This window comes from Rhamphochromis longiceps, linkage group LG5 (genome assembly GCF_057381845.1).
Source record: "Rhamphochromis longiceps isolate RC_006_pf linkage group LG5, R_longiceps_female_GT1.1, whole genome shotgun sequence".
NCBI lineage: Eukaryota > Metazoa > Chordata > Actinopteri > Cichliformes > Cichlidae > Rhamphochromis > Rhamphochromis longiceps.
Window position 1 is genome coordinate 30,535,123 of NC_140561.1, and position 21,122 is coordinate 30,556,244.

General features: G+C 39.7%; 1 protein-coding gene across 1 annotated transcript; it reads left to right on the top strand.

Annotated features, from left to right (window-relative positions):
• The first annotated feature begins 551 nt into the window (after positions 1–551).
• Positions 552–18,172, top strand: lmcd1 (LIM and cysteine-rich domains 1). Its single transcript, XM_085407139.1, has 7 exons — positions 552–1,209; positions 10,040–10,143; positions 10,516–10,771; positions 12,238–12,387; positions 12,521–12,763; positions 15,143–15,361; positions 16,606–18,172. The coding sequence occupies exons 1-7, from the start codon at positions 1,183–1,185 to the stop codon at positions 16,714–16,716; spliced, it is 1,110 nt and encodes a 369-aa protein (XP_085263265.1). The 5' UTR covers positions 552–1,182; the 3' UTR covers positions 16,717–18,172.
• Positions 18,173–21,122: the final 2,950 nt, after the last annotated feature.

The window sequence follows — 21,122 nt, forward strand, 5'->3', positions numbered from 1 at the left end:
GCCAACATATCAGCTTGATTTGAATGTTAGTTTGCTCATTCAAAGCTGTGTGCTTTAAGCCATAGAAAGAGACAAGAAGGTGTAGCTGCAGAGATAGACTTTTATTTTGTAGCTATTTCTGATAGACACAGATAGCTACAAAATAAAAGCACAAGATGAGAGAGAAAACGATCATCAACAGTCAGAGGGATCGCCAGAACATTTCAGCTATGAAGCCGTTGTTCTGCACTCACAGGACCTTCAACAGCCCGCTAAGACCAATCCTGAAGAAATCAAAGCCATAACAAAAACACGGCCATGCCGTGTTAGTCACCACTAGGCCTCGTCTGGACCTGCAAACCTGAGGTGTGTTGCTCATGCCTTGGTCTAAGCTTTTCTGAGCCACACTGAAAATGCAGAAAAGGAGGAGGAGGAGGAGGAAATTCAGCCATTCCTACTGGCTGAGAAGTTTTACAGGGTGACTCTGATTGGCTGGAGGAGTGTGAGCAGGGACTCCCTCTCAGTCTTTGTCTGAGATTAAAAACACAAACAGTTCAGTCAGGCCTCACTGATCCAGTTAGTCCCAACAGTGTGCTGTTCTGCAGCAGAGAGCAGCTGTGATTAGGGACAATGCAGCTGTGGTTGGAACAGTCAACACTGCAAGTGCCTGCAAAATTTAGCACAGCAGTGTGAATTCCCCACTTAGCAGACTGTAAAACTGGAAGATTAGAAATTTTGCAGGAAAAAACAAACAAAAAACAACCCAGTTTCCCCCTTGCGTGTTGTAACAAAATCAAGAGGTGAAGAAACCTGCTCAGTTTATGTTGCAGAGGGTGGAGAAGCAGAGCTGGCAACCACACAGATCAGGAGGGAAGAGTGGGGGGAATACGCTGAATGGAAAAGTAAAAGCAGGAGTTTACAGCTGAAGAGGAGAAAGGTCAGTTTTAATCTTGCTGAGTGTAGAGAAGAGAGAAATGTAAAAGCAGAGGACAAAGAAAGGAGGGCTGATGAAGGTGTGGACGGTTAAATTGCTGTGAGCTGTGGAGGGCCGGCGGAGCAGAGTGGCAGCAGAACCGACTGTGGGCGGAGAGTGAGGAAGTGCGGTCAACGGGAGAGGAATTTAAAGTCTCATTGTTCTGGAAGAGCGGCGGCAGACGGAGTCGAGGAGCCAAGGAGACAGCTCGCCGACGGACGTTGGACTACATGGACGTGAACTCAGCCATGGAGAAGGTAAAAACATCTGCATCAGTACAGATTGTTGCTCACAGATATTTCCAGATGTGGAGGTCAGTGGGTCAGAGGGTCACTTGCTGGTGTGGCACATCACATCAGTGTAAGGTCAGAAGGAACTCTGTGATGTGCCTAAGTGAGCTTTCCTGACATTTAGAGGTTTGAAATCTCTGTCAGCTATGAGTGTGGATGTTTTACATTCAAGCCTCAGAAGAATCTCACATTTCTTCAACATTCATTCATCAGTGTTCAAGATCACGAATTTTTGTCTGAGAGAGGTTTTATTTTATTTAGCTATACAGAAAATCAAGTGTCATCTGAGTTGTATGATGTTCATTTAAAGGTAACCTATCCTGCTTTTCTTTCTTTCCTGTGATTATATGCAGTTGCAGTGGTGTATGCTCACATTAAACACAAAGTTTCACATAATGAGGTCAGTGTGCGTGTGAGTAATTCCTGTGAGCAAAAGCCGAGACTTCAGACTGTTTCATTCTAGACTTGGATCTGTATGACATCAGATAAAGACAGGTGTCCTTAATATGGTCATCTCAGGTATACCTGAGGAGCAACCAATCAGAAGAAAGTTGCTTTAAAATAGGGATGTCAAACATGAGGCCCAGGGGCCAAAATCCAGTCAGGAAACATTCCAATTCAGCACATCTTTGGAAAATATAACAGAGGACATAGACTTAGTCTTTTAACTGTATTTTCATACGTTTTACAGCTTTTCCTGCTGATAAAAACCTCCTCCTCTGCCATTCATACTACACCAAGAGTAATTAAGCAATTGATTTTTAAGACGTTTCTTATAATTACAGGACAGTCTGAGCTACCAGAGCTTTCTCTGTAATTTTACACATTTATTTCTTACAATTTACTGCAATTAAATTCTGGCAGATTTCTTTCATTTAATACAGCAGTGTTTCTTTATCATGCAGAAAAACAGAGAAATGAGTTTGATGGTTTAAAAGGAGATGGACAGGTAATGAATAAGAGAGAATAAGATAGTGTGATATAAATAAGGATTATTCTGAGCTCTGTGTCATGCAAAGTGACTCTTGTAGAAGCTGAAAACATTTTAATAATAGTAATCATAGTAATAATAGTAATTGTGATCATAGTAAGCTGGAAAGCAGCATTAGTGAATCTAACACAACCACACTGCACTCAGTTTTGTAATGCTGAACTCAGTGATGGCACCCTCTAACTTTAAATGAATAATGGGCCACGTACACACTTTGAGCTTACACACACTTAACACACTTTACAGCAATTTGATTTCTGATTTCAGATTACATTATTACATCCGATGTCCTGATCTGACCCAATGAGGAAGAACCTCCAAACAAATAAAAACAGAAGTCCAGCTTGAGTCGAGCTTTCTGCAAGCTTTAGTCACTGTGATCAGTTCTGGTCATGTTTATAAGTGCTGTAGGCTAAAGTCAGTTTGGACATATCTCTCTGCAGTCTGAGTCTAACAGCTGGAGGTTTCTATTTCAGTCAGCGAAGGTAATCCATGACCACGAGGTCCTGATCTGCCTGCTGGGTCTGTGCTGGCGGCACTTTGTTTCCCACAGATCCCTCCTGTAATTTGGCCTCTGGCTGTTTGTCCAGAGGTCACATCAGTCCGAGGATGATAACCTGACAGATCAGCGTCACCTGTTTGTGGCGTGAGCCCTGTCTTTATACCCCCGAGCTGGAAAAACCGCCATCACCAGCATTGAAATAACCTGCAGTGTGCCCCCATACATGCACCCCTCTCGTTATTCTTTTGTTACATGTTGTTAACTCCCCCCCCCGCCCCCCAAAAAGCTTCATATTATGAATATTGAGGTTACAAAGAAAAAGAAAGGTTGCCATAAAATGATCACTTTTGTTGCAGTAAAAGTTTAAAAATAAAAATGATGAATCCACAATCTCATGACTGAAAGCAGGAAATGTTGCAAAACTATAAACTAAATAATACAAATCCCCAAAACACAGTCACCAACAGCAACCGATTTAAATATGTATACTACAGGTAAAAATAAAAGTTCCCTGTGGTCTCCACTATCCTATCCAGCCTTTTCCTCCTTCAGGCCACTGTTTACTCTTAAATAGTAACCGGAGACTGTGACACAGCTGGAAACAGCAGCTCACTCGTGGCATTTTTGTCCAATTTTGTCTTAAATGGAGAGCAGCAGGAAATGCAGAGGATGCCATGTGCCAAAGCTCTGATTCAAAGTCAAGATGCTGCCCCTCTGTGACCTCCAGCCTCTTATCTCACAGCATTTCCTGTAGTTTCCACTTCACATAGCCAACGTGTTTGACATTACTCGTGAAGCTCAGCCAAGTGTACCCACCTACAACATACCCGCCTTATCTGACTCCTAAATATAGAACGGCCACACGTTTTCCTCAGAAAAAGGAAGCTTTCTCCTCAGCTTATAACACTGTTCAGTATTTTTTGTTGTCATGAACAGAGGTAAGAATAAAGCTGCCAAAATATGTAGTCAGTATGACTGGTGTCCAAACTAACTGGAGACAAAGGTTAGTATGCTGCATATATGCATGCTTATATGCATATAAGTAAATGAAGACAATTCATAACATGTTCAATAAGCCGGTAATTTAAGGGTTCATGGTAGCTCAAACAAAACAGTTTTGTCTGGTTGCTACAGCTTCCTCCTGTCATCAGCTGTAATAATTGTGAATGTTAGAAATTGTCTGGGTCTGTGTTAACTCTATAATGGATCAGGACTTTTATTATTAGATTCAAATTTGCACTTTGATCCCTTTGCCCTGCAGCAGAGTGAGGTTTGTTAAAAAATAAACTTATTCTAATTACTGTACTGTTTGTTTTGCCGATAAAGACTGTGCTTGTATGTGTTGTGTGTTGTGTTGAGATAGATTTGTTGGTCTGTCTTGTTCTAAGGCACATGAGATTGTTGAAGTGTGTCATGGCGCCTGATTTTGTTCCCTGCAGCTTTTGGATTTTTGTTTATTATGTTTATTTTCGTTTATCTCTTCGCTGCTGTTCTATTGAAGTTTTTGATGATTTGACCAGTTGAGTTTGAGATTTCCTGTTTTGATTCTTTTATTATTTCAAGTATAGTGTGAATCTTAGTTCCCGTGATACTGGATCTCACTTGGTGTTGTTTTTATGATGATCTTCGGTTTTGTATTATTATCGAGTTTCTTGGTGTTTTTACATGAAACGTGAGACATTAGCCTTCAAGTCCTAATGCCAGACATGTTCTCTAAGTGCAGTTAACATTCTTGAAATTGAATATGGTTCTCCAAGACCTAACAAAACAGCAAATAAAAGCTGAAAAGTAACAATAGATAATGAAAAGAAGAAAGCTTTCTACTACTCACGAGCAGGTATATTCATAGAAACTACTCTCAGTGGATGTGCTGAGAAGCTTCAGTCACTGTGATAAAACAGTGTTGAATCCTGTGCACAGTTCACAAATCACTCATCATATTCTGCACAGAAGGACAAACAGAAGTGAGACGAGAAACATGCTTCGAATGTAAAGTGTGTGACTTCTTGTGTTTCATACACTTCAGTTTTTATTTACATCATATTTTTTACATGTTTCTATGATGTAGTGAAAAAAATCATAAGCATTCCACAAGACAAATGTAAATTCTGATTGATGGCCACCCATTCCTGTCTTACTGGTGCTCCAAGCTGTTCCCAGTTTGTGGGCTTTTGCTTGTCTAGCTGCTTCTTAAAGACTAACAAAACTAAAAACATCCCAAAGACTAAAGTTTTCCAAAGATCCAGGTGCAATCTGAGGGCAAAAGGTGGCTCGGAGATGATCAAATTAACATTTTGCATCTATGGCAAGGAAACTCCCCAAATCCGATCATATACGGTCAATTGTTCCAAAGCACGTGGAGAAAATATCTTAAAAATAAGTTAATAGTCATAAAAAGGCATTTCTGGAAGTACAGAAAAACCTCCATTCAAAAAGAAAAATACTGCATGATCTGCTTGTTTATTTTCTTTTTGAAGGAGCTTTTGAGTAACGTCTGCTCTGACTATGACTCATTAGTAAAAATTCTTCAAACAAACATCTGACAAACTGGCTTTCTACAGGAAGACAGAAATCACACTGCCTTCTTTGGTGAAATTTCCCTTTATTAAAGCTGCGTTCGACTCAAACCTCAAACCTCAGTGAGGTGCTTCACTCTGACCTCCTGGTGACTGATGTTCACTCATTACTCAACAATAAACACAGTGAGCCAGTCAGTGTACTCCAAGGGGATTTAATGAAGTCTTTTTCTTCTTCAGCTGTTTCTATTTCAGCTGTGACCTTTTCAACACGCACCAATCACCAGTCGCTTCACAGTCAAACACACTTAAACACACTCTCCGTCTCTGTCTTTACACCTCGCTGGTGGCATCAGATTCATCACTCTGCTTGAAAAGGAACCCTGTTATTACTAACATGTTTGCCTTCTTTCCTAGAGTTAGATGAACGTTTTAATGCCAAAACTCAGAGCTTCAGAGATTCATGGATGTTCAAAGGTTTTTAAAGACGATAAGTGTCCTTCTACATTTAAACCCAAAGAAACCTCTTTTCTTTTTAATGTCATCATCTTTCACTTTTTAACCCAATTTCATTTTGTTTGGCAAATTCCTTCTTAGCATTTTTTTTTGTTGGTTGGAAGACGCCTGTATCCTCACTTAAGCTGTGTGGATGGGAGTAAAAACAGAGAAATGACCTTGCTGCAAGGTTAAAAGAAAAGGCTGGAAAACTTGAATGGAGCAGAGGTTTTAGTTTGTATGTCTATATCTTGTTCGAATGTGTGTGTCTCTGCATGTATTCAGCAATGTTACGTGAGCGAATGCCTTTTAGGAGGGATGGGAGAGCTAATGCCTGCTGACAGATGGATAGGTGGACAGTCCAGACAAATAGCAGCAGGTTGTTTCAGCAGCACAGTCTTCAGATTTCCTGCCAAAGCCTTTAGAAACAGTCTGCCATCACTCACATGTTGCTCTTTGTTTAGCTGTCAGTAGTGACATAAAAGCTAGCTGTTTGCTATAACAACTAAATGCCTAACAAGCCAGAAAGCCAAAACAGTTTGCTCTTTTAATACTCTGGCAAGCCAGAATAAAATACTTGCATTAGGCAAAGCCCCGGTGCTGTAACTGTATCCTGGACAGCTGAAGGTCACCACGCATAGTCTAAGGTTGGTCAAAGTGGGCTAAATTTGCCAGTTCTCCACCTAAACTTGCCCCAAATTCCCGCACCCTCCCAGCTGCGAATCCAGAAACACTTCATCTCCGTTTCTCTGTATTCTCGTGAGAACCGAGTTAGTGAGTTGCCTCTTGTTTACTCACACTATAACAGGTGGTTGTTTTAAGTCATGATAGACGCACAAACTTTGTTCTCTTTTAAATTTCTCCAGAAAACTAATCAAGTAACCTTAACAAGTCCAAAAAAATGTGTTTTCATTGTAACTAATGTACGTAATGCTAACAGAGTAAACAGGATAAAGAGCAGCAAAGGGGGGAATCTGCTGTGTTTGTCAGGACAGTGACGATGAAGTCACTGGGTGGTACAATGAGATCATCCATCCTGTGTGTGTGTGTGTGTGTGTGTGTGTGTGTGTGTGTGTGTGTGTGTGTGGTGTTCACTCCCTTTTCTTCCTCCCACACCCACTGAGAAATGTTTGGGGAAAAAAACAAAACACGTCTTCTGTCTCGCCCAGTGCTTCCTCACACACCATCATCGTACTCATCATCACCACAGTCAAACTGTCTGGAAATGTTGTCTAATTCCCCGTATCTCGTCTGTCTTCTCTGCGTGACACGAGTCTCTAATGACTTGGACTTTTTGTTTGCATTTCTTTCTTCAGTCAGGACTCACATACTTTCCACATCTAACAGTCCTCATTAGCAGAGGAAGTGGGCTAAACATTACAGAAAAACCTAGTTATGATTATTTTGTCAATCAGGCATTCACTTACATTATTGTAAAAAAAGAGTAAAGAAGAAAATGAAGAATCACATGAGACATGTACTTACAATTGAAAAAAAATGCCATCAGCAAATTAAAATATGTGTATTTGGAAAACTGACTACCTGCAGAGCTGGTTGAGCTATCTGTGTTTCAAGCCAGTTATACTCAGGGCGAATAACACACAATGGCACAATACCAATGCTTTCCAATGGTTTACATTCATTTGTGCAGCTTATTTGTATAGTGATGGCAGCTGTAGAAGTCTTAAAAAGTCTTAATGTGTATAAAGCGAGGCTAATTTCCAAACATACAGGGAGTGCAGAATTATTAGGCAAATTAGTATTTTGTCCACATCATCCTCTTCATGCATGTTGTCTTACTCCAAGCTGTATAGGCTCGAAAGCCTACTACCAATTAAGCATATTAGGTGATGTGCATCTCTGTAATGAGAAGGGGTGTGGTCTAATGACATCAACACCCTATATCAGGTGTGCATAATTATTAGGCAACTTCCTTTCCTTTGGCAAAATGGGTCAAAAGAAGGACTTGACAGGCTCAGAAAAGTCAAAAATAGTGAGATATCTTGCAGAGGGATGCAGCAGTCTCAAAATTGCAAAGCTTCTGAAGCGTGATCATCGAACAATCAAGCGTTTCATTCAAAATAGTCAACGGGGTCGCAAGAAGCGTGTGGAAAAACCAAGGCGCAAAATAACTGCCCATGAACTGAGAAAAGTCAAGCGTGCAGCTGCCAAGATGCCACTTGCCACCAGTTTGGCCATATTTCAGAGCTGCAACATCACTGGAGTGCCCAAAAGCACAAGGTGTGCAATACTCAGAGACATGGCCAAGGTAAGAAAGGCTGAAAGACGACCACCACTGAACAAGACACACAAGCTGAAACGTCAAGACTGGGCCAAGAAATATCTCAAGACTGATTTTTCTAAGGTTTTATGGACTGATGAAATGAGAGTGAGTCTTGATGGGCCAGATGGATGGGCCCGTGGCTGGATTGGTAAAGGGCAGAGAGCTCCAGTCCGACTCAGACGCCAGCAAGGTGGAGGTGGAGTACTGGTTTGGGCTGGTATCATCAAAGATGAGCTTGTGGGGCCTTTTCGGGTTGAGGATGGAGTCAAGCTCAACTCCCAGTCCTACTGCCAGTTTCTGGAAGACACCTTCTTCAAGCAGTGGTACAGGAAGAAGTCTGCATCCTTCAAGAAAAACATGATTTTCATGCAGGACAATGCTCCATCATGTTGATGGTGAACAGATCAAAACACTGACAGAATCCATGGATGGCAGGCTTTTGAGTGTCCTTGCAAAGAAAGGTGGCTATATTGGTCGCTGATTTGTTTTTGTTTTGTTTTTGAATGTCAGAAATGTATATTTGTGAATGTGGAGATGTTATATTGGTTTCACTGGTAAAGATAAATAATTGAAATGGGTATATATTTGTTTTTTGCTAAGTTGCCTAATAATTATGCACAGTAATAGTCACCTGCACGCACAGATATCCCCCTAAAATAGCTAAAACTAAAAACTACTTCCAAAAACATTCAGCTTTTGATATTAATGAGTTTTTTGGGTTCATTGAGAACATGGTTGTTGTTCAATAATAAATTTATTCCTCAAAAATACAACTTGCCTAATAATTCTGCACTCCCTATAGTACATAGATGAGCATATCTGTTTAAAGTGAGTGTTACATATTAAAGAAAAAACAAGGACCTACTGTTATTCAGACAAGTAAACTATTAAAAGTGACTAATAACCAAAATTTGTTCAGCACCAGCTGGAAGATTTTTATTGACTTCTAGTCGTGGTTGAAAAATAGTTCCCCTCGATGTCATTTAGTGTCCGTTAGACTTTAGTGGGAGAAAACTCGTTCATCCATCCTTCCATTTAATTTGTAAACTGTTGTAGAGACCCACCTTTTAGCACATCCCAGCACACCCACTCACTTCACCAGATGCACCTTGTTTAGTTCTCTCACCTTTGATTGGGTGTGGTGCTTGTCCTTGATTGCACTCACCTGTCACACATTATATGTCACACAGTACATAAGGACTGCATTCACTTTTGGCTCACTCTTTCCTCACTTCCACACGGGGCGGCAGCTGAGGTGAGGTTCTGTTTGGGTTTTTATTTTATGTAATGTTAAGGTAATGAGTAACTTGAATCTGTTTTCTTTCAGCATTGGCAGTCCATGTGTGTCTTTGTTTCCTTCCTTTTTTGCCTTATTTATTTGAGAATAAAAGGAGTACCCTGAAAATAATTCTGCATTAGATGGCTGCTTTTCTTATTCTAACCGGATGAGCCCATGAAGCTGATTGCTTCAGCCCTGAACCTTCCTCCCTTCAAAACATAAACCCTTTTATAGATTGAGTAATCCATCCATCCGTTCTCTTCTGCCTAATGATTTTCCCAAAAACTTAACCCTGTTGAAAATTTGTAGATTATGCTTTTAAAGCCAGGTCCATGCCAAGAAACCAACATATTTAAATGAACTCTGAATGCGGTTATTCCAGGTAAAGTGGTCAACCATAGTTATATTTGATATTTGAGTCTATGTACATACTTTTGACTCAATTGAGATTAGAAAAAAATCTAAATTAACTTCAAACATGTGCATTCAGTTCTTTTTTTGTTTTCTTTTTAAGTTATTAAAGGTGTGTGCTGTACAGTCATTCCAGCCTAGAGAAAGAACAGTTCAAAGAAATCATTAAATGTGCATAATTACCATGACATCCATGTCCATGATGAGTATATTTAAATTACAGATATACCTCACGAGATCGTAATGCTATGCTTTGACCAGAAGTGCAGCCTTAATTGTGCAGCCCTTTATCTGTTGTGATGTGTTGTGCTCTCTTTAGATGTCTATAAAGCAGACTGCAGGAGGTGCAGGAGGAGGAGGACGTGCAGCAATCTGTCTCATATGTAAGGAGAGCTGCTCTGGTTTTCAGCCACATACTTGGAGGTACAGTTCCCCCCTTTTTAATTCATTTTTTTTCCTGTACAGGAAATTTAAAATTTTAGTGGTCTCACCACTGCTCCCTCACTACTTACACATTCATTCCTTTTGAAGAAAAATATTAAATATGTTTGTGACTGAACACCAGATGGGTGTAGGCTGTCAAACCACATGCCCAGACTCCCAAGTTTTCAGACTACATGGAAGAAATAACCAGGCAAGCTGGAAAAACACAAGTTAAATGTTCTTGTCTTGCATTCAAACGGCTTTTATTTGAGCAAGCCAAAGAGAGTAATATTTGGCCAAAAAACAAAAATGTAAAATGACAAGAATGGATTTAAATCGTCGCTTATCCTTTTTGGTGTTTCTTCTATCCAGAAAAGCCTGCACAGTGTGTGGCTGCAGCACGGTCGACCACGCTCCTGGAAATGACCTTGAAGACGACCAGCGAATAGGACGCCTGCTCACAGACTCGCCCTGCTCCCATTTGACAGCGAAGATTAAAGGAGGTGGTGGCCTTCGCATGTACAAGAGAAACCGAATGATTGTCACCAATCCGGTGGTGTCACGCAAAGACCCGACCTTCAACACCACCACATATGACTGGGCTCCTGCCGGCCTCAACCAGAAACTGGTAGGATTCACTGTGGAGTGCAGGAGACTGCTGCTGATTCTCTTTTTCTTTCATTCTTTCATTTAAAAATAGTGGATGGATTTTGGATACCACAGGATATTTTTCAGATAGATACATTAAAATAACCTAACAGGACCAAAACCACAAACATGGTAAAGAGCTCCATTTTAGCGATATTATTTAGCTCAGCTGTTGCATACAGCTATTGCTTCCAGCTACCTGTTCAAGCACAGCTCTGGAATAAATGGACAATGCAAATAGCCAAAGAAATACCCCATCAAACAGCTGTAGTAGTAATATGAACAAACCTGAAACTGGGAATGAGGAAACGGAGACATGGAAACACCACAGATGAAATGTAGGGGATGAAGAACGGGAAGACGTACAGATGAACCAGCAAAGAACAAGGAAGACGCAGAGCTTAAATACACAAGTAGGACAATGAGAGGATCGGGAACACAGCTGGGACGAATCTGACATAACAGGACACAGAGAAGCAAAACTCATAATAATAATAATAATGTGTATGTCCCCATAGGGACTAATTACTCCTATGGGCTGCCCCATTCACCCAGTGGGCAGACACGAGCGCCTAGGGAGCAGTGTGTAGGGACGGTACCTTGTTCAGGAGTACTTCAGGGTAGCCGTTCAGTGGATTTGAGTCCCCGACTTTCTAATCATGGGGCAACCACTTTACCTACTGAGCCATCCATGCCACTCAACACACTGAACGGGATTATCACAATAAAACAGGAAGCACAAGACATTCATGGTGATGCAGACTAGATACTGAGACATGGAAACACGAGGCAAGGTGCAGAAACAGAACAGAACCCTAGAAACCAGGAACAATGGATATAATACGACAGAAAACCATAATTCAAAGAGTAAAACTTAAATTAAAAACACAAACACTGGGTCACCAATCCAGGACCCTGAAAACTCAAGAAAAATTCATGCATGAAATTACATTTTATTTTCATCATCAAGTTAACAACTCAAACTTCTTCCTTTATTTATTCACTCAGGACACTTTAGTTCAGATTTACCTCAGTTGGTGCTGCTCTTCCTGTATGAAGAATATGAACTGTCCCATTAAAACCTGACTCAAGTATGTTTCAGGCTTCCCAGCCTATAATTATGAAGATGACAGACGTTACTGCGGTTGAACTTGTAGAGGCAGATCCAAATCCAACTGGGGGACTGTTTTCCAGATGTGCCTCTAAAAACCTTGAACATCTCGTTTGGTTCATCCCTCACTTTTTGTTTGTTTGCGTTTTCCAACCCACTACCACACTTTTAGTCACTGCTTCACTCTGGTGAAGTAATCTGACAACCCACAGATGTGTCAGTGACGACATCGGGAGAGTCCGATGACGGCTTAAAATGTGTTAGATAAGCTCAGGTTTCAGCAGTGGGAAAAGATCGAGAGATTGAATTTGTGAAAACTGCATCATCTGTTGAAGGCCATGCAGTACATGGAGCTCCTCCCAGAGAGTCAGAGGCCAGTCTCAGGGACTGTTGGAGCGCTGGAGCGACGCAGGCAGCTCCTCATCCAGCTCCCCGCCTACGATCAGGACCCCATGAAGTGTCAGAGCCTGGCCAGTGAGGAGGAGGTAAATTACTCTGCCGTGACTAGTTCAACACACATGATTATCAATAACCTGAGCAGTATGTAATCATTCCACCTATAATCAAAAGATTAAAAGTTGGCTAATCACTTTCATGATGGAGTCATTCTTCCTGCAGATTTCCTCCATGCTGCTGTTTGTGAAGCAGTACAAACAGGAAGTGCTGGGAGTAGGAGAGGTGGCCTTACCCGGTGAGGGTGAAGCTTTGAGGGAAGCAGCCATTCAGAGGACAGCAAAGGAGGTGAAGGAACACAGCAGCAGCAATAAGAAGGATGCTCCTCAGCATCAGGATCACGGTTCATCTAACAGCAGTGTCGCCTCCCCCACAAATGGGACAGAATACAACAACAAGACTGAATATGTAAGTGGGTGTATGACCCTGGATGCTTTAATCACCAGCTGTTACCAGCTGCAGATCTGTCAATACGAAGGAAAAGAGAGAAAGCTTCGATTAATGATTAGGGTTTTTTTTGTTTCATGATACAACCTTTTAATTGTACATAGGAAATCGAATTCACATCAAACCAATCAAATACAGTCACAACAACAGTAAGAGCAGAAAGTGTTACTGAGCTCACAGACAGACTCTGCACAACAGCCTGCTGAAGTCTCCTTATCCAACTTCTCAGGTCTTATTTCACGATCAGTACCGCTAACATGCTGTCTGCTCATGACATGTAGGGCAAGTTTGTTTGCTTTGTTTCAGTGTGGTGTAACAACAGCACAGGGGCATCACGCCCCCTTTCAATCAAACACTAACTTCACCGTGTTCCTCCAGCCAGCTCTTCTTTCTTGTAACAACAAAAAACTGCAAAATTGGATGACTAAATGTGGTTTTAGTTTGACTTGAAACACTTAATGTTGCCAACGCTGCCCAGTTATGCCTATTTTTGGGACTCTTTGGTCGACTATTGCTCCCTTTATTTCACTAAAGAAAGATTTGTAGTCTTGTTTGCAATACTGGTTCTAATTAGAGATGGACCGATCCGATATTACGTATCGGTATCGGTCCGATACTGACCTAAATTACTGGATCGGATATCGGAGAAAAATAAAAAATGTAATCCGATCCATTAAATATCACGAAAGCACCTCAGAAAACTTGCAACACGCCGTAACTCACCTCCGAACGTTAGCACGTCGGAGCAGTATGCATCACGTGATAGAGCGGCTGTGGCATGCGGGACCTGTCGGTGGTGTGGATAGCATGTGGAGCTTCGCTAGCTACCCAGCATTTCATCTCCGACAAAGTTATCCCCGAGAGAAGTAAAGCAAGTGTGTAAGTCCATCTCTGAATGTTTGTAAAGCATTCCTGCGTTAAGCTTAACAAGCGATATATGGAGCGACTGCCTCTTCTTGCTGCTACTTCAATCATGAAACTGATCAATGATCAGCTGATCGGCTTTTCTGTCGCGAGTCCGTGTCTCTTGTTTGCTTTTGGCCCACTTTGCACCAGAAAGAGGAAACCAGCGGCTGAACAACAGCAGCACATTTAAGCTTGATCAGCTGTTAGAATTTATTTAATATTACTTTCTACTCGAGGATCTTTTTCTACGTAGCTGACGGCTGTAACTGTGCAGGGGCGGATCTAGCAAAGTTTAGCCAGGGGGGCCAATAGGGCATTAACAGGGAAAAGGGGGCACAAAGACATACTTTTCTTTCTTATTCTCATTTAAAATGTCTTGTTTTTAATAATTAATTATCTGACACCCAAAGTTTTAATTTGATGTAAAATGAATAGAAGTCAATTACTGTATATAGTGACTATTAAGTCTAATATACATACCCTAGTAAGCTATAGTACTTTTTCCTTTGGGAAGGTACCATCTGTGCAGTCTGCAATTTTGTTGAAGAAAGATGTTGAATCTATTTAATATTTCTTGAAAAATAATTGATTTCTGTGCATTTTTTTCACACTGCATCAAATTAAGGTTGATTACGTCGATTAAGCATCATGAGGTGGAGCGTGAGGGGTGGTTCCCTATTTATTTATTTATTTTTGTTGTTGCTGGGAGTTGGAACCCTATTAGTTAGGTTGCTTAATATTTATGCTAAGTACTCTTTAAAATACCAGAATAGGGAGGATGGTGTAGGTTTAAGTTTATTAGATTGATCAGTATTGCTGAACTATGAAATATTCTCTTTTGCATACAGGTATAACAGAATAGCTTTAGTGTAGTTGTTGTTTTAAACTTGAGTATGAACTTATACAAAATGCAGCAAGATATTTAAAAAACAGTTTTGTTGATTAAAAAACACTATCGGATTCATATCGGTATCGGCAGATATCCAAATTTATGATATCGGTATCTGTATCGGACATAAAAAAGTGGTATCGTGCCATCTCTAGTTCTAATTAAAACCTGTTTCTGTGTTTCTACTGAAAATATTTCTATTTTTCTATCAAATTTCAGTGAGAACAGAACAGCATGCTTGTTTTTTACTTTCACGTGTTGCAACGGCAAAATCGTGCCAAAGTTGCATCTACCATGTGTGCTCAAAGAACTGAGATCAGATGTATATTTACCTGTTCTACCTGGGGAAGTCATGTGATTGGTTGATTAGTGAGGTGGAGATTTATGTCATCTTTTAAACTGATCGGGATCCAGAAATCCTTCTAGATTCCCTGTGGAGGGAATTTTCTGTTTTGATTTAAACCAAAGTTCTTGTGGATCAGGAGACTCTACATTTGTTTCACTAATTTCGTACTTGACCTCTCACACAGTTTTCTGTCCTCTAGCATTGCACCGGCTGCCAAGGTGAAGTTACCAAGGACAGTCCTGCAGTATATGCAGAGCGTGCAGGTTACCACGCTGCCCTGTGGCATCCCAAGTGCTTTGTATGTTCAGAGTGTGGCCAGATGTTGGCTGACCTGGTCTACTTCTGGTCCAATCAGAAGCTGTTCTGCGGACGACACTATTGTCAGACACAGTGGCCACGGTGCTCGGGCTGCGACGAGGTGAGGCTTCACTCCCTGTAGTTATTGCTGATCAGTAAGTGTTGGTGATCTGTTTGCAGTCTGAACTTCATGAAATCAGAAAATCTGAAACAAAACAATACCATATACTACTGTTAAGTCATCACATAGCAATAATTTAGTTTATCACACACTGTAAATAAGGTGTTCATGTGAGAGGAACTACCATAAAATACTAACTGCTGTCACATTTAAACCTCTTTAACTTTGATTTTTGCTTGAGCATGCACTTTATAATCCCTCTTTCTGACTCTGAGAATGAACCAAATTTACAAAATGACTTTATTTTTTTATTCAGTATGACCTAAAGTGAGTTACTGAGCCCACTAGCACATTAGAAGGACTTTCACAGAGGTCAGGACAAAGGCTGTTTTCCTCACAGGTTTCTATCGTACGAGAAGTCTTTTTACAAACACCCCCTGGTGGCCATTACACAGAATGCAAGCTCTTGGCTTTTTCGCTAAGTCCATCTTTTATTATGCCTTTGCATTTGAGTATGAAAAGACAGCTCTATGTGGCAGTGTCATCCATCCACAACCACTGCAAACACTTTCCTGATGGACTGAAGTGCTACTTTAAACTATCATAAAACGTGCATGATATTAATTTAGTAAAGTATGCCGGGCCATTTGTTTAAAATGGTGATGATAAGGAGAATAAAGTAAGACAGGCTTGAGTGCCAGCCTCCCTTGTGACCTGCTAGATGCTAATGCATGAGTCTGCAGCATCTTTGGGGGGGGGGGGTTTCAGTCATGTCATCCGTTTCAAAAAGGTTAGATGTCAACAGTCACAACAGAAGCCTAGACTTTAAAAACAATGGGTGATGTCATAGTTTCAAAATGCATCTTTTTTCAGACAGCCTGTATACAGTTCTTCTGTTTTGTTAATAATAAAAATATGTTTTAGCTCCTTTTTTATTACATTTATTACAAATTATTTAAATGGTAAATAACAATAAAAGGCCCTGTTATAGGTTATAGTAGATAATAATACAAAGCTTTAAAGTATTTTCGTATATACATAGCTTATTCTTATGTGGATTTAATAATGAACTAAAAGTTTTAAACCCAGATGAGAATAAATGACTGCATAAAAATGGAAATGAGTCTACCAACTCTATGCAACACCACAGATATAATTTGTTTTATCAGAATAATATTTTTGTTTTTATTTTTTGTGTCCTCTCTCACATCATTCTCATCCCCCCTCCTGTTCCGTTTCTCCAGCTGATTTTCAGCCAGTCTTTTCTCACGGCGAAGGACGGACAAGCATGGCATCCTCATCATTACTGCTGCTGGAAATGCGGGCAAACCCTGGATACACCCTGTCAGCACTGAGTCACCATGTGTAGGAGTCACTACAAAATGTGGTGTTCAATTTTAAGTTTAAAATAAATAAATAAATCAACAAATCTAAAACCAAATCAATAAAATTAGTGCATCTGTTTTCATATAAAAGAAAAAAATGGTATAGTTTAAATACGCACTGGGGCTAAAAGTCTTTAAGTCATATGTTCACTTGATAGTTTAGCAAATCTTCTTTCCTACAAAAACACAGCAGCAGATTTACTATAGTTTGAAATACTTCAGGTGATATTGATGTGAACTTACTTATTCAGATTACTGGTATTCCAAATTTTTAAGGAGTTGTTTGGTTTATACAAAAGTGCTTTAAGTACTTCAGCAAACATTTTGTTGATGTATTGGCACTTATAGCACTGACAGTAACAGGAAACAGATGTTCTGCATTTAGCCTGCAACCTTACAAAAACCCAGAGCTGAATTTCAGCAAAAAAATGAAGAAACTACCCAGTAACTGAAGAATGTTGAAGTTAACATGAGTAAGTAAATAACTAAATAAAATGCCACCTTGTCCTGTTTGAGAAAACTTTGTATTCTCACTCATTTTCATGAGAGACTTGTTGGTGTGTTTTTTGCAGATTTGAGTCATGTGTCTTTAGTTAAACTTCATCTGGTGAGGTCAGTAATTATTTTAAATTGTCTCAAGAAATCATGGATGTTGATTCCTCTGGATTTTTTTTTCTTAGCACAAACTGTTCTCCTCTGGGTGAAATATTCATAATTTCAAAATATGTGCTTGTGTTGAAAAATATTTTTTTGTGTTTTGTGTTGTTGACCTTGTAATTCAGCCGGGGTAAGACTGCTGCAGTCATTAAACTATTGGAGCGTTAAAACAGGGTCAAGGGGCAGAACAGTGTGTGAAAACAGTGTGAAGCAGCCCTACTCGACACTGTTGTAGTTTGTTTTTTGAAGGTTTACACTGAAAAATTATTTTGTTATAAAGTCATTTCTGCCTGTGTTCGAACCCCTTAAAGTTTTATTTTCTCAGAAAAAACGAGTCTGCACCTTTGTGCAAAAAGGATATTTGTTTTTCATACGAAGTAACAAGGAACTGTTTTTTTTTTTTTTTTTTTTTTTTTTTTTTTTTTTTTTTTTTAAATATATTCTACTTTAACAGTCATCTTTAAATGTGTTGATGCATGCTCAATCAGCCAGGTAAATAAATCCCAGAAGGTTGTTTCTGTTCATCTGGATGTAGCGTTTTCAGTTGGAGAAACTGAAAACGCACTTAGAAGAAGTCACTTGGATGAGTGACAAAATGTTTCTCCCACTGAAGTCCAGATGAACAGAATCAGCCTTTCGGGAGTCAGCTTAAACTTCCTAAACTGACAGTAATTTATAGAAAACTTGGCAGTTGAATGGGAAAAAAAAATGATCAGTTGAAATAATTTGATCTTAACTTTATCTTAATACCAAATTAACAAAGGGTTATCTAACTTACTAACTTATCTAACTAGGTCAGGTTTTAACTTTACCTGTTAGTTTTGGACTGAAGCCTTGTAAAAACTGGACAGGCATAAGGCTGGAAAGAGGTAGCACTGATTAATACAATAAAATGTAAAAAAAACAAAAAACAAAAAAAACCCGCTGGATTTAAAAAAAAAAAAAAAAAAAAAAAAAAAAAAATCTACAGCAGATTTTAGTTTTTCATAATCACGATTTTTAGTATTGATTTAAATATCTGCTAATACTATATATGTAATGTTTTTGTTGTTTTTATTCTTTCTCCATGTTGTGTTAAATGTGTTTGATTTCAAGAAACTGCAGACTCAATAATCATTTAACCTCTTATAAATTTAAGTTTCTGCTGCTGCTAAATGCTGCTTTATGCTGTTCCTAATAATTAGTCCCTCTTTTTCGTATATATTTTGAAAACTTTATAAATGTAAACATTTTTTGTGACAATTTTAGTTTAAACTGAGAGGACACTACTGGAGGTCAATAAAGCTGCAAAGTTAGTTGGCCATGTGTTAAATTCAGCAACTGCATTTTAAGTCCATTCAAGGTTAAAAACAAATAGGATTTTGTGACATTAAAGTCAGAAATATATCAGAAAAATCTCTCTGACATACAGTAGTTTACAGATAAAACCCAAATCCTAAATTTCTCTTTTTTGGGATTTGTTTTTCTCTTTTCATGTAGGCTACAACCAGCTAGCAGAGTAGCACTAGCTAACATTTTGCCTTTATGTATTTTATCATTTAACTGCTAGCAGTATTGCTTGAGTTGATGTAGCATATAAATAATAGACAGTACTGTCAATACTAAATACCAATTCCACTTCACTGATTCCAATAGTAGTAGCAGTAGTACTATTGTAATAGCTAATGTGTTTAGCCTAGCATGGTGCAAAAACTGGAAGCTGAGGGAAGCTGTTGGCCCAACTCGGTTAGTCATTACACCTCTGAATTTTGCAGAAAAATAAGATGTTAATCTTTCTCTGGATAAATGAGCAACAAATATTTATATATAAAAAAATTATGCTTTATCAAGTAAATAAAGTTATAAAGATATGATGAAAAAGTGAAAGCCCACTATGTTTAATGCTGTTTTCAGTTAAATAAAATAAATAAGTGTCCTGTTGTGTATTGTGGTTATTAAATTTCAAAAGCAGTATGCTTCTTCCTAGCAGTTGGATTTAAAAAATGAAGCATATTCTATCACTCCCCTGAACAACAATGGGATGACCTTCTGACCGTTGGACTTAAACATTTGGTTTTTATGGTGCACCCATGTTGCTTAATTCTGGTTGAGTAACACGAAATAAAACAGGCTGGGAGTATGAGCTTGATGCTCAAGCAAACCTGATTTCAGTTAAGTGGACTAAAACAACTCAACAGGCTGGTCCAAACCGGTTTCACCTGAGAAACATGGAACACTTTGTCAGCCTTCATGTTGCGAGGAATGGTTAATAGGACAGATACTGGGTTATGAATGGATTGGATTTCAAAGGGGCCAAGGAACCAGGGAGCTAGTTTCTTAGACTCAGTTCTCAAAGGAATTTACCTGGAGGAGAGCCAAACTTTTTGTCTGCTTTGGTAGGCCGCCGCCGACACACAACGGTGATCGTCCAGCCACTTATTTCGCTCCATGGTCTCGAGGAGAACTGCCCTTGCGGTCCGCTACAACCAGCAGGAGCGATGTGCATAGTACTGAATGGAAGGCACAGCCAACTAACCCTCCATGATGGAGTTATGGCTGTATTCGACCCATGCCAGCTGATCACTTCACATGGACTAGTTAGAGAAGGCAACACAACGAAGGACTGCTTCCAGCTCCTGATTTGCCCTCTCCACTTGGCTGTTAGTCTGGGGGTGGAAATCAGAGGACAAACTGATTTGGCCCCTCAGTTCAGAACAAAACTCCTTCCACAACTGGAAAGTGAATTGTAGACCCCTGTCCGAGACGATGTCCTGAGGAACACCATGCAGTTGGAAAAGATGTTGGATGAGTTGTTTGGCGGTTCCCAAGGCAGTAGGCAATCCAGGCAATGCCACAAAATGGGCGGCCTTGGAAAACCAGTCGATTATAGTGAGGATGGTGGTGTTACCAACATGACTTTTAGTTCCGTTACCACCTGGAGGAGTACACTCTACTCTTTGGTGATGTGTTGTAACATCTTTCCATGGCGTTCCACTAAGTTCACCTGTAGCGATATCTCATGGGCTCGAGGTCCATCACTGGCTGGATAGTTCTGTCAGGTTTTAGGTAAGGAAGAGACCCAAACACAGGACACAGCAATCTCCAAACTCCAATTCCAAACTGTGGCTCCACTCCTGTGAAACACACTCCACTCCCAATTCCTAGTAAAGGCAAACACAACGAGTTAGTTAGGCAATCCTTTCCAAAGCAAGATTTTTCAACAATAATCCACTGACGAGGTAAACTCAACAATCCCACGTTACTTGTAACGCGTTACTGTAATCCGATTACTTTTTTCAAGTAACAAGTAAAGTAACGGATTACTATTGCAAAAACGGTAATTAGATTATCGTTACTTTACCGTTACATTACCGCATCTTTCTTGCCCAGGACACTGTTGTAAATAGATTTCTTTTCTCAGGAGTCTTTTCCCCCCTGGCTGAATAAAGGTTAGATGCATGTTTACACAGATAATTTGTTAAAAGCATCTTATTCTTCACTGACTGGCAGTGACTGCTTGTTACAACAGCAAATATTTAATATTCTTCATTGTACTAAAACTATATTTTAATCTATGACACACAGACATTGATTAATCATCAAAAATTAAACATAGCAAATGAAAATTTCACAAGAACAAATCAGGTAGTTTTCTCAAATAAACCAGCTGCAGGCAGAAAAATTAGAATCACTGAGGATTACAAAACTCCACTAATATGTGTGTGTGTGTCTGTGTGTGT

What these genes read in the sequence shown, in the direction of transcription:
- lmcd1 (XM_085407139.1), top strand. Translation starts at nt 1,183, where the DNA reads ATGGACGTGAACTCAGCCATGGAGAAG. An exon ending in TGAACTCAGCCATGGAGAAG is followed by an intron (nt 1,210 to 10,039) that starts GTAAAAACATCT and finishes TGCTCTCTTTAG; the next exon opens with ATGTCTATAAAGCAGACTGC. An exon ending in GGTGCTCGGGCTGCGACGAG is followed by an intron (nt 15,362 to 16,605) that starts GTGAGGCTTCAC and finishes CCGTTTCTCCAG; the next exon opens with CTGATTTTCAGCCAGTCTTT.